We start from the raw sequence: 12,996 nt of genomic DNA on the forward strand, positions 1-12,996 counted from the left end.
TGAAATCAAGAGTTCAAGGCTTAACCCAGTGAGTCACCCAGGCACCCCTTAACTACTATATTATACTTGCTGTTACAGAAATATCATTTGCCCAGTCTTCAGGCTGAAAAGGTTGAGTCAGTTTTGATGTTTGACTTTGACTCTCATCTTTATTCCATTTACTTTGTCTTCTTTCTACTTTATACCACTCTTAACCTTTCTCCTAGCTTCCTGACTAGCCATCTTGTTTCCAGACTAATTTTCCAAAATCATAGCTCTGATATCACTTCAAAAATTTTCAAAAGTTCTTTAGGCTTACCTAGTAAAGGATGAGCTTCCAGAATGTACATATTCTAGGCTCCCTACAAAATACTCCTTACCAAACTTTACAGCCTTACCTTGAAACACTGGACAGCCCATTTTTCAGTATGTCTAGGCTCTAGTGAATCCCATATACTTCTTTGTCTCTGCCTCTGCCTAAAATGCATTCTCTCCCGTAGTCTCCTCACAAAACTATTTGTATCTTTTAAAGCTCATCAAAATGTTAATTCTTCCATGAAGGCTTTTTTGATCTTCCCCCACTGGATGTGTTCTCTATTTCTTTTAAAGTTTCATTGCATTTATTTCCCTTTCTGGACATCCTACATTGCTCTCATAATACTCTTCACCATTTTTGTTGAAACTTTTGTGATCTTTTTCTTCAGTAAGGGTTACTTTCATCTGGAAGCCTCTAAAGGCAAGTTGAATTTTTCCTCCTGTTCCATATGAACTGACTTCTCCCTAGCCCTGCAGCACAATGCTCATCCTAAGACTTTCCATTATTACTCTTTCTTGTCTTCCCATTTCTTGAGTTATTCTTTTGTTTAGCTGGCATGCAACCTTAAGTAACTTTGTAAAAACAAGTACATGTTGAGTCTCTTCAGGAATATTATAAAGTGCCTTTATTCAATCTTCACATTTCTGAAGTTTGGTCTGGCATATAATGCTAAGTTATAAATCATTTTCCTCAAGGTTTTGAAAGAAATCTTCCATTGTCAGTACATTTGTCTTCTCCCACCATTCCCTCCTCCACCCCACTCCCATTTACTGGAAACATTCAAAACCATTCTAAAGGAACAATGAATAGCCAAGGAAATCAGGATTTAAAGGCATAGGTTTTGGAGTCACACTTGGGTTTAAATATTGATTTCACTAGATGTTAGCTGTGAGATCTTGAAAAAGTTACTTTAAGCTATAGTTTTCTCTTCTGTAAAATGAGTATACTAATTTTGTACCTCAGAGGGCTGTTGTATTAAAATAACTTATGTAAAGTACTTACTATTACGTCTAACATATAGTAAGTACTCAAAATTTTGGCAAACATTCCTAACATTAATATAATGAAGACCAATAAAGAATCTACCATATTTTCCCCAACAAAAATGATTTATAACCCAATTTAAGTAGTATAAGTCCCTGTGAGTGGTCTATGAGGCTTGTATCTCATGTATCCTTATCAGCTTCCACAGGTGAATATGCCCCCTTTCTGGCTGTAACTTGTCTCTAATTCCTGAAGTTCCAGTTCTTCTGGATCATTTTCCAGAATATAAGTGAAGCTGGTAAGGGAAGCTCTGATGTGAGAGGACTATCAGGAAAGCAATCCTAATGTTTAGCATCCAGTCATTTAACATCCAGTGGAAACTGAAGGAGAATGATACTGTTAAACAGCAAGCCAATATGAAGAGACGTGGAAGGGAAGTTTCATGGGTTTAAGACATACTTGTGCATAGCCAAGTTTTGCAAATAGTCAAATCCTAGAGATAGACTTTGTGTGTATTTAGTCAGGAAAGTAATGAAGTTTTCCACTGCTTCTGCTGACTGGTGGAAGCACTGATGAGTTGATAGGAAAGAACATTCTTGCCAGCACCTCAAAGAATCACTATGCACTGCAGTGCATTTTTGTTAATGTCATCATGATACTTAGCATCTAAAATACTGATTATCTAATCCTTTCAAAACCAGTACAGGTAAGTCTTATTCATATTCCAGTGAGAAAACCAAAATTATCAGTATAGTTTTGGAACATAAAAAAAGAAAAACAGTGACATACTACTACTAATTATATACATACATCACAGTTTATCAAATACACAATGAGTCTCAAGTACCTAGGCAACTTCGTGCTTAGGAATCAGTAAACCAGCTAGAAACCAAAGGAGAGTAAAAGGAAAGCTAACACAGAGGGTTCAGGACATCCTTCAAGCCAAGAACATTGTATGAAAAACTATATAAAAATGAAGCTCACAGGCAAGGACACCAAATAAGGCCATAGTGATTGAGTACTGCCTAAGTTAAGGGGTGAAATTCACATGGACTCCCCCTGCCTCCCCAGGGCTATGCATTGCTGTGTTTCACTGACAGGAATTCATGAATGCCATCAACTTTTGGTAACAAAAGAGTCCTCATCAAATTTTTTAAATTAATAAATTTTTAAATACCCTCCCCCCCCCAAATGGGTATTTTAAAGCTGTTTCCACAGGCAGAAAGCCAGGAGATGGTAAAAAAGAGCTGAAGATATCTATCTTCAAGCCATTACAACTATTTCTTGCCAAGTTGGGAAGCTACAATTTTCCTTAAAGGTGTATCTAAGTAATGCTTTGACCTTGAAATAGCACCTAAATGGTTGTGGGCTTTGTTTGGTTTTGTTTTGTTTTCTGGAGTGCTACAATTACTCTCTAGCATTATGCTGCAGTAGACTATAAGGATATCATCAATTGTGTTAAATCCGGGTATATCCTATTACTGATGTGGACATAACTCAATGACTCTGCTGCTTCAGAGGTGTTACAAAAGTCCTCAGAGAAGGATTGGGGGATAAAAATGGTGGGCTGCTCTGCTGATTTTCACATGTAACTTATTTTCATAAAACCTACCCTCTGAGTTGAAATGGTAATCTGTGCATCTGCTTTTTAGGTTGAGCATAAAAAGATAATAATATATCTGTGATTCAGGGTATTCTTCTAATTGTACTTTGATCAAGCTTCAGGTTAAAATAATTTGCCAAGATACTCACTTGCTTAAGGTTTTAATTCTTCAAAATTACAGGTAGAGTTTTTTAAAAGTTATGTTCCTTTTTTAATTTCATAAGTTATGTTTTCTGCATTATTTAGTTGAACAATCTAAGAGGAACAGATGAATGGGAAAGCAACATGAACTTAAATTCTTTGATGCACACAGCATAAAAGGTTTACAGTTATATCTTCATTGTATTTCTATATTTACAAATAAATATAAACATTAACCAGTTCTCAAAATGTTTGGTTAGGGACTACCCTTCCTCACAGAAAGTATGCAAGTAATAAAGGCAATGAAGTCGGTATTTTTAATACTTAACAATGATAAATCATTTTTTCAGACAGGAAAGCTATTGCTATGTTCTACTATTGTGTTTTATATTTTCATGGTATGCAGGCAGATTTAAACCCGATGTCATGGGCATCCCATAATGACCACACTATACAAAAATTGAAATTCTCATAGCATTAAGTTATGTTTTTATTCTTTAATCTCATCTTCTAGTTTTATTTACCAGAGGAGATTGTATCTGGAAAGCTATTTAAAACTATAAATCTGTCAACAGTTGCTTTTACAGGAATGACATGGGAAAAAAGAAAGGATAGCAATTAGAGGGACAAAGGATGTATTACAAGGAACACTGGACATACAGGACTTCCCACCCCAAATACAGTGCTATTTGGATGTTCTATGTTTGCCTTAGTTCATGCTTACAAGGGAAAATAAATATGAATTACTAATTTCAAATTAAAAAATGTACGGAATATAAAAATTGGAGGTTCTAAATTTTATTTGAAACTGAGGCAAAGCCATTTTATTAAAAAGAAGACTGGGGCAGCCCTGGTAGCTCAGCGGTTTAGCGCCGCCTTCAGCCCAGGCAGGGTGGGATCCTGGAGACCCGGGATCAAGTCCCATGTCAGGCTCCCTGCATGGAGCCTGCTTCTCCCTCTGCCTGTGTCTCTGCCTCTCTCTCTCTCTCTATGTCTCTCATGCATAAATAAATAAAATCTTTAAAAAAAAATAACACAGAAACTTAAAAAAAATTAAAAAAATAAAAAGAAGACTGATAGGTGCACACTTTTCAAGATGGAATTTTGGTGGTATTTCACATACACAAAGACACACAATCTCATTATGTAAGCAATGCCACATGAGTGTTCTGATTCTTGAGTCCATAAAACTCACAGGTGCTCAGGCTATAATTCTGAGAAATAACAGTGAAATAAGTCATGTGTTCAGTAGTTTTAGTTAGAGCAATAGTTTTTAAACTGCTCTACGGAATCTCCAACATGCCCAGAAGTAACAGCACGAATAAAAGGGAAAGGTATGCAGGTGAGATAGGCCCCAGTTTAAGCAGATTCATTCTTATCTTTTTTATATAATAGTCTTTCCACACAACATTTTATATGAAGGAAAATGTATGAAGATATATTTTATAAGTATCTGCAGAGCTGTTCTAGACTCCAGAGGGCAATCTACCAATCCCCTGCTTGTCTGACAGCACGACAGGGGCAGAACAAGGGAGGGGGCTTGGAAGTCTCAGCATGAAGTATATTTCTAGTCATTTAATACTCTGTTTTTAGTTTGACAGTGCCTCCCCCCCAACCCAAGCTCATATGGAACTGGTTGCCTTTATGTCCAGAACCTCTGTAGTTGAACTTTTCTAAAAATATAAAGCTTAAAATAAAATAAAATAAAATAAAATAAAATAAAATAAAATAAAAATATAAAGCTCCAGTTTTCTGTTGAGGATTGTCTCCTGTCTGTGAGGAGCAGGGGAAAGAATCTAGATGTGTACCTCTTCTATGTAAAGACTTGCAACAAAGTCCGTTTTTAGCCCTTCCTCCCTTTTTTCAAAGGTGCCCTATATTCTAATTTCTTGAGTCTTTCTTAAGTTCTTTTGTGGCAATCAGATGCTTCTTATCAGTTTCTCTTGCCTAACGTTTCCAGCATTCTCTAACCTGCTCATTTATTGTCCAGCTTCAAAAATTTAACTTATATTTTCATCTGCTGTCGTCTTCTTTATACTCTTTGTCATTACTGATTTATGTATTTCTTATTCTTTACTTTCATTTTAGTACAGTTCTGAAGGGAACAGATGTAAATCAGGTTACCATTTTTAATAAGAAGTTTTATGAATTTGTTTAAGGATATTCAGTCAGTTTCTACAGGTCGCTCATACATTCAACATACCTATGTCTTAGAAGTCAGCACTCAACATGCAGAGCCACCTGCATGTAGAATCATGCCAGCATTCTGTATCTTGTGGCCTGGACATCAATTTCTGAAGTACTTAATAACATTACTAAGATATGCTTTTCTAAATGCTTGACATTTAAAATTAGTATTTGTCATAAAATACATACGCATATTGAAGGGGAAGTCTCTATGACTCCAAAACACACAGACAATGTAAGACTATTACTAATTTGATGATGTTTCTTACAACTGATGGTATCTTATAATCAAGGATAAGATAGTACCCATCTGAAAGGATAGTTGGAGATACAAATAAACTAATTCTTATAAAATCTTAAGAACAGTGGCAGAGATACTATGTGCTTATATTCTAGTTGCTTTTATTAGTTTTCCCAGCATGCATCTGCATGTAGTACTTTCCCACTCAACTTCTTCTATTCTGTTAAGATAGTTTACTATGTTAACATATCATAAAGTATATAAAATCACCAAACAGTAAAATAATGAGTTGCTGGCTTATTATTTTTTAAAAATATGCATATGTATAAATAGTTGCTGTTTTCAGAAAAAAGTGAGATCAGAGTCAGTATGAAGTTTATAGCATCTGGACCCATGAGGCACTTAATTTTTCATTTGATCATTTATTCTTTTACTTAAAAAAGTCCTAAAGCATCTCTTAAGTGCTTAAGTTCTGGGGATCCGAAGATATGCTACAGATCCTCTCTTTGGGAAGCTTATAATTCAGCAGTTGCAGATGACTATGGGCAGGGTGTTGAGTGGCCCATGCAACAGAAGTTGTGCAGTTCTTAATGGCTGATTTAGTTATAATGATTCTGGGGACATTTTACAATATACTGAAAGTATCATATTTCTATAAAACAGGGGGATTTGACTTCAGTTTGGAGCCCATGGAAGAAGGAATTCTTTGTCAAAACATATGTAAACACCTTTCCTTTTACCATGAATCCAGATGGTCTGATGACGGGATGAGGCCACCAAAGAGAGCACAGATACGGACACAAGGTTTCAGTCAGAAGAGCCAGAGCTAATACAGTATCATACAGGCATAACCAGCATTTTGATGTATAAATTGGAGAAATAAAACCTTTTTCTGAAACTAATATTTTAAGGGCTCTGTTCTTTTTTTTTTTTTTTTTTTAAGGGCTCTGTTCTTAAAGGCTACATTGAGGAAGCACACATTCTAGGACTTTGCAATAACAGCCCTGAAATAAGAAAATGACTTGTGGACACAGTGTGAGATAATAGCACCAAGATGTGGTTGAGATATGAAAGTGAACCAGAATATTTCCCCTAGTCATCCTGTAGGAATGAGAAACCATCAGAAACTATTACAAGGCAGCAGATATGCCAGTAAAATCTACACTGTGTATGTTAAGATATTTTCAACAACTTTTCCCATCATCACCAAGTGTTAAATTGAGGAACCCATGTTGACTTAGTTACCAAAAAAAAAACAACAAACAAACAAACAAAACAAAACAAAACAAAAAAAAAACCGGCCTAGGTGGATCTTAAGTCTTTAGCCAAGTTTTCAAAACCTATCCTTACACAAAAATACACAAAAATCAACTTGAAATAGATTAAACACTTGAACATAAGACCTGAAACTACAGAATCCCTAGAAGAAAACATAGGGAGTAAGCTTCTTGACATTGGTTTTGGCGATGATATTTTAGATTTGACACCAAAGGTGAACAAAAGCAAAAATAACAGCTGGGACTACATCAAACTAGAAAACCACTGCATAGCAGGGAAAAACATCAAACAATGAAACAGCAATCCATGGAATAGGGGAAGATATTTGCAAGCCATATCTGCAAAAAGGGGTTAATATCCAAAATATACATAATATATAACTCAAGAGCAAAAAAACAAATAACCTAATTTAAAAATTGGGCAAAGGACCCGAACAGACATTTTTCCAAAGAATACATACAAATGGCCAACAGGTAAATGAAAAGGTAGTCAACCTCACTAATCAGGGGAATGCAAACCAAACCACAATAAGACATCATGTCACACAGAACAGCTATTATCAAAAATATAAGAAATAGCAAATGCAGGTAGAGATGTTGGGAACCCCTATGTATTGCTGGTGAGAATGTCAACTGGTACAAGCATTATGGAAAATAGCAAGGAAGTTCCTCAAAAAATTAAAAAGAGAACTATCATATGATTCAGGAATCCCACTTCTGGGTATATATCCAAAGACAATGAAAGCATTATCTTTAATAGCATATCTTGAACATGTACTCTCATGTTCTCTGCAGTATTAATTATGATGGTGAAGTTACAAAAACAACCTAAGTGTCCATCAACAGATGGATGGATAAATATAATGTGGAGTGTGTATGTGCATACACACACACACACACATACACACACACATATACAGACAATGGAGTATTATACAACCTTAAAAAAGGGAAATCCCAAGGGTGGCTGGGTGGTTTAGTCAGTTAAGTGTCTGCTTCAGCTCAGGTCATTATCCCAGGGCCCTGGGATGGAGCCCCACATGAGGCTCCCTGCTCAGTGTAGAGCCTGCTTCCCCCCTTCCTCTGCTGTTCCCTCTGCTTGTACTCTCTCTAATAAAATCTTAAAAAAAAAAAAAAGAAAAAAAAGAAAAAGGATCCTGCTATTTGCAACAACATGGATGAACATGGAGGGCATTCTGCTAAGTAAAATACACCAAAGACAAATATTGTATGGTATCATTTACATGTGGAGTCTAAATAAATATAAATAGATTAAAGGTTAAGTTGAACACAGAGAATATAGAAGAGTGGTTTCCAGGGGATGGAGAGTTGGGGAAATAGAAAGAAGTTAGAAAAAGGGTACAGGGCAGCCTGGGTGGCTCAGCAGATTAGCGCTGCCTTCAGTCCAAGGTGTGATCCTGGAGACCTGGGATCAAGTCCCATATTGGGCTTCCTGCGTGGAGCCTGCTTCTCCCTCTGCCTGTGTCTCTGCCTCTCTCTCTCTCTCTCTCTGTCTGTCTCTCATGAATAAATAAATAAAATCTTTTTTTTAAAAAAAGGGTACAAACTTTCAGTTAATAAGATTAATAAAGGGTCTGAGAACCTAATGTATACCATGATGACTAGAGTAGATAACACTATTGCATAACTGAAATTTGCTAAGAGAGTAGAAGCTAAGTTTTCTCACATATACAGCTCACATATGTGAGGTTATGGATGTGATAATTAACTTGAAGGAGGTGGTCTCTTTTCACAAACCATCATTTGTTTTTTTTTAATATTGTATTTATTTATTAATTTATTCATGAGAGACACAGAGAGAGAGAGAGAGAGAGAGAGAGAGAGAGAGGCAGACACAGGCAGAGAGAGAAACAGGCTCAATGCAGGGAGCCCAATACAGGACTCGATCCCGGGACTCTAGGATCATGCTCTGAGCCAAAGGCAGGCGCTAAACTGCTAAGCCACCCAGGTGTCCCACACAAACCATCATTTGTATACTTTAAATATAATTTTGTCAATTATACTTCAATAAAGCTGAGGGGAAAAAAAAGGAAAGCAGGAGAAGAAGGGAAGATAAAACAAAGGTGAATGTTTATTGTCTATACTAAACTCTAAATGACAGCTTGTCTGCTATTGCCACTCAAATGTAACTGTGTATTTAGTTCTTCTGCCAAGCTTTCATTCTCTGGAGTTGTTGTAACATTCAGGGCATGACCTATTCATTCTATGGTCATTTTTAGCAGTATAATAAAAGGCACAAGTTTACTCTGATTCCCATAAGGTAACTTTGTTAATTCTGGGGAACCTGCATGATATGGAATATAATTTTGTTTCTGCTAGGTTTGAAGTTTTAATTTTTAACAGTTGCTTATGATCTATGTATACAGGTGGACATAAACATACATGCATCATATGCTGTGGTAATAGGACACTCCACAAAATATAGGTAAAGCTATGTCCATGTAACAAGAAAAAAAATTACCTTAGATTGTTCAGTATTACTTTACATAGGATTTTGTTAAGGTCTTTTTTTTTTTTTAAATTGTGTCACCAAAAAGAGATAACTGAATAAAGGGATACACTGATACTCATTTGGAAACAGAAATCTTCAGATTAACTGCAATATTTGACTTTGCCTGAAACAATGTAAAAAAAAGCAATTTTTATTTTCATACTAATTCACTTCTTTAAATAAAATGACTCTTTCAGATATTTGTCTTTATAAATCCTTTCTTCCTTAAGAGTATAGTCTTAACTACTGTTCATTTGTCTAATTTCATTCCTTTTTAATCTTATATTAATTAAAGAATTCATCTATAGAAAAATTTTACCAACAAGTGTCGAAAAAGAGTGCATCAGTTATTGAAACAGGTAGAGAAAACGAACCAACCACACACCCTATCACTCTGGGTCTCCTTGGTTATTCTCAGCAGCCTTCAGTTCCTCTGTTGCTTTTTCCTTCCCAGCCCCAGGTATTTTCCCAATAATGATGCTGTCAGCTTGGGAAATACTTCTGGGGACAAAAATAGGTTTTGGTGGGCTCAGTATAAATTAATTAGGAAGAAGAGCAGAATTTCATATTGAGAGATAGGAAGATCTAAAGATGGACACTATCTTCAAAGTCTGAAAAGCATGTCTGAAGTTCTAAACTTTCCTCACAAACTATAAAGTTTTATGACTTTGGAATTTTTCATCATTGATAATTTATGAATCTTTCCTAGAATTTTTTTTAAGACTTAGCTTACTTGAAAGATTCAGAATTAAAAATACACATTGTTTGAAGAAGAGCAATACAAACTCTTATTAAGACACTAGCCCGGGAAAGGAGAAGAGTATTGTTGATACAAATCTGCCCTTCCTTTACTGAGACAGTAACCTAGGGTTCCTTAGGAGGGACAGTTATTTTGTTCTTCATGGATGCATGCATCGGTAAATGACCCACTGCATATAATTCCTAAATGAACTTGAGTTCTAATCACAAAAATATTAAGAATGTAGTTCTAGCTAGAATAAAATAAAGAACAAGGTGGGGGCAGGCTGGGTGGCTCAGCGGTTTAGCACTGCCTTCAGCCCAGGGCATGATACTGGAGACCTGGGATCGAGTCTCACGTCGGGCTCCCTACTTCTCCCTTTGCCTGCGTCTCTGCCTCTCTCTCTCTCTCTCTTTCTGTCTCTCATGAATAAATAAAATCTTTAAAACAAACAAAAAGAATAAGGGGGGGTGCAAGGTGGGGCATGAAAACATTAGGCCAAAAGAATCCCAATATTTTAGGGCAGTATTTTTGTGTAACCTGGATGCCATTTAGTAATGGTTCCTCAGTTTTTAAATCTGCCTTCCCTCTGTTTTCTGTATAGAGGCAAGCAGGAAAGAACCTTAGTCTAAAAATATTAAGCTTTGAGCTTTTCTAATATGCACAGAATTACCAAAGAATGATCATGTATTGCTGCCCTGTACCTACTGGGATAATACCAAATAGGTATATGTCTAAGAAACATGTCAGCAAATTATCATTCAAAAATCCTGGGATGCCTGAGTCGGTTAAGCAGCCAACCCTTGATCTCAGCTTATGTCTCAATCTGAAGGTTGTGAGTTCAAGCCCTGCACTGAGCTCCACACTAGGCAATGAAGCCTACTTTACATCAATCAATCAATCAATCAATCGATCAACCATCAGTTATCTTTTGAAGATTTAAAAATAGAAAATACTGTAAGTGAAAAAAATTAGTTGCTTTAAATTCCTGGCTTACCATTTTATAATGTGGGAATATTTGTGTTTTTCTCTAGACAGGTTCCCCTAACATTAGCTGTAATACTGTTTAAAAATAATAGGTAGTATTAATAATAATAGGTAATAATAGGTAGTAAAAATAATAATAATACTGTTTAAAAATAATATGATAAAGTACGAGTCATAAATATAAGTAAAGACAGAAAGGCTCTCAGGAATTATTTCTTTCAATATAAAGAGATAGAGATACAAAGAAATTAAGACCTGTCTGAGGTAAAAAAGTGACTTAGCAGCAGAACTTAGAGAATGAGACTCCATTAAATCGGTGCCAATATGTGATGTGACAAGGTTTCTGAATCAGAGAAAACTTTAAAAATGTAAAAACTTCTTTCTAGAAAGTAATTCTTCATTTAAAATGTCCTTCCCCTCATCTATCACCTCCTAGTACAGTTCTCCTGTGTTTTAAAACACGGCTATATAGTACTGCCATTGTGTAGTGTGTGATCTACATATAAAATACTGCATGTGTCCAAGTTAAAACTGCTCCTGTTGGGTAGGGAGTCCCAGTTTCTGAGGAGAATGCTTTTCTATTCATACAGGCAGCATATCTGATTCAAATACAGTAGCATAATGTTCAAAGAAAAGAGAATGGTTTTCTTCATGGTTAACAGTTCTTTGAGGGAATAATTCTTCCTTGCCATTAAAAGTTATAAATCACAACAATTATAAAATGAGGACAAAAATAAACTATTGAGCAAATATGGTGCTTTTTATCTATAAACATTTACAAAGCATAAATGGATTCCAAGTATATCTTTTCCTAGAAATAATACATTTAACACTGTTAAATATATCTTGAAAGGAAAAAATTGATAATTTATTGAAATTAAAAATTTCTGCTCTACAAAAGACACTGTAGTGAAAAAATAAGCCACAAACTAGGAGAAAATTTTTAGAAAACACAAAGGTAATAAAGAAGTGATATCTAAAAAATACAGAGAATTCTTAAAATTCAAATGAGAAAACAAATGACCGGGTTAAAAAATGGGCAAAAGATGTGAATAGACAGCTTACCAAAGACATATAGATAGCAAATAACCATGTGAAAATATGCTAAACATATGTCATTAGGGAATTGCAAATTAACAATGAGATACTACTACACATGTATTAGAATGGCTCTGATCTAAAACACTGACATCATCAAATTCTGGTAAGGATATGCAGCAATAAGAACTGTTGATGGAGATGCAAAATGGCACAGCCACATTGGAAGACAGTTTGTCAATTTCTCATGAAAGTAAACATATTCTTACCATATGATCCAGCAATCACACTGCTAAGTATTTACCCCAAAGAGTTAAAATCTTGGTTCATAAGAAAACTTTCATGTAATGGTTATAGCAGCTTTTATCACTCAAACTTGTTAAGCAACCAAGATGTTCTTCAGTAGGTGAGTGGAGAAACTACGGCACATGCAGACAATGAAATACTGTTCAATAGTAAAAAGAAATGAGGTATCAAGCCACAGAAAGACACAAAGGAAACTTAAATGCATATTTTTATGTGAAAGAAGATGCCAACAATATTTCATTGTGGAAAAGGGTAAACAATTGTGGAAAAGGGAGACAGTAAAAAGATCAGAGGTTTGGGATGAGGGAGGTAGGGATAAATAGGTTAAGCACAGGGGATTTTTAGCACAGTGAAATTATTCTATATAATACAGTAATGGTGTATCCAAATGTCATTATCATTATACCTTCATCAAATCCATAGAAAGTACACCAAGAGTGAACTCTAATGTAAACTATGAACTTTAATCATAATTTATCAATATTTGCTCAACAATTTTAACAAACATAACACAATAATGAAAGATATTAATAAGAGGGGAAACTGGGAGGAGGAGATGAGAGGGTAAATGAGAACTCTGCATCTTCTGCTTACTTTTCTATAAGCCTAAAACTGTTCAAAACTAAAATTTATTAATAAGAAATATACACATAATTAAAAGTGACATTTAAGAGATAATTCTAGCT

General features: G+C 35.3%; 1 protein-coding gene across 5 annotated transcripts in view; it reads right to left on the minus strand.

Moving 5' to 3' along the window:
* AFG2A (AFG2 AAA ATPase homolog A) overlaps nt 1-12,996 on the minus strand; it is a 350,459-nt gene that overhangs the window by 64,486 nt on the left and 272,977 nt on the right. The window contains exon 16 of one of the 5 annotated variants that reach the window (XM_072788492.1): nt 3,032-3,137. The exons of the other annotated variants lie outside the window; for them this stretch is intronic. Coding sequence (XP_072644593.1) covers nt 3,081-3,137 — 57 coding nt within the window. The 3' untranslated portion in view covers nt 3,032-3,080. The remainder of the gene's footprint in view (nt 1-3,031; nt 3,138-12,996) is intronic. 5 annotated transcript variants of the gene reach the window in all.

This window comes from Canis lupus, chromosome 20 (genome assembly GCF_048164855.1).
Source record: "Canis lupus baileyi chromosome 20, mCanLup2.hap1, whole genome shotgun sequence".
In the NCBI taxonomy this organism is placed as follows: Eukaryota; Metazoa; Chordata; class Mammalia; order Carnivora; family Canidae; genus Canis; species Canis lupus.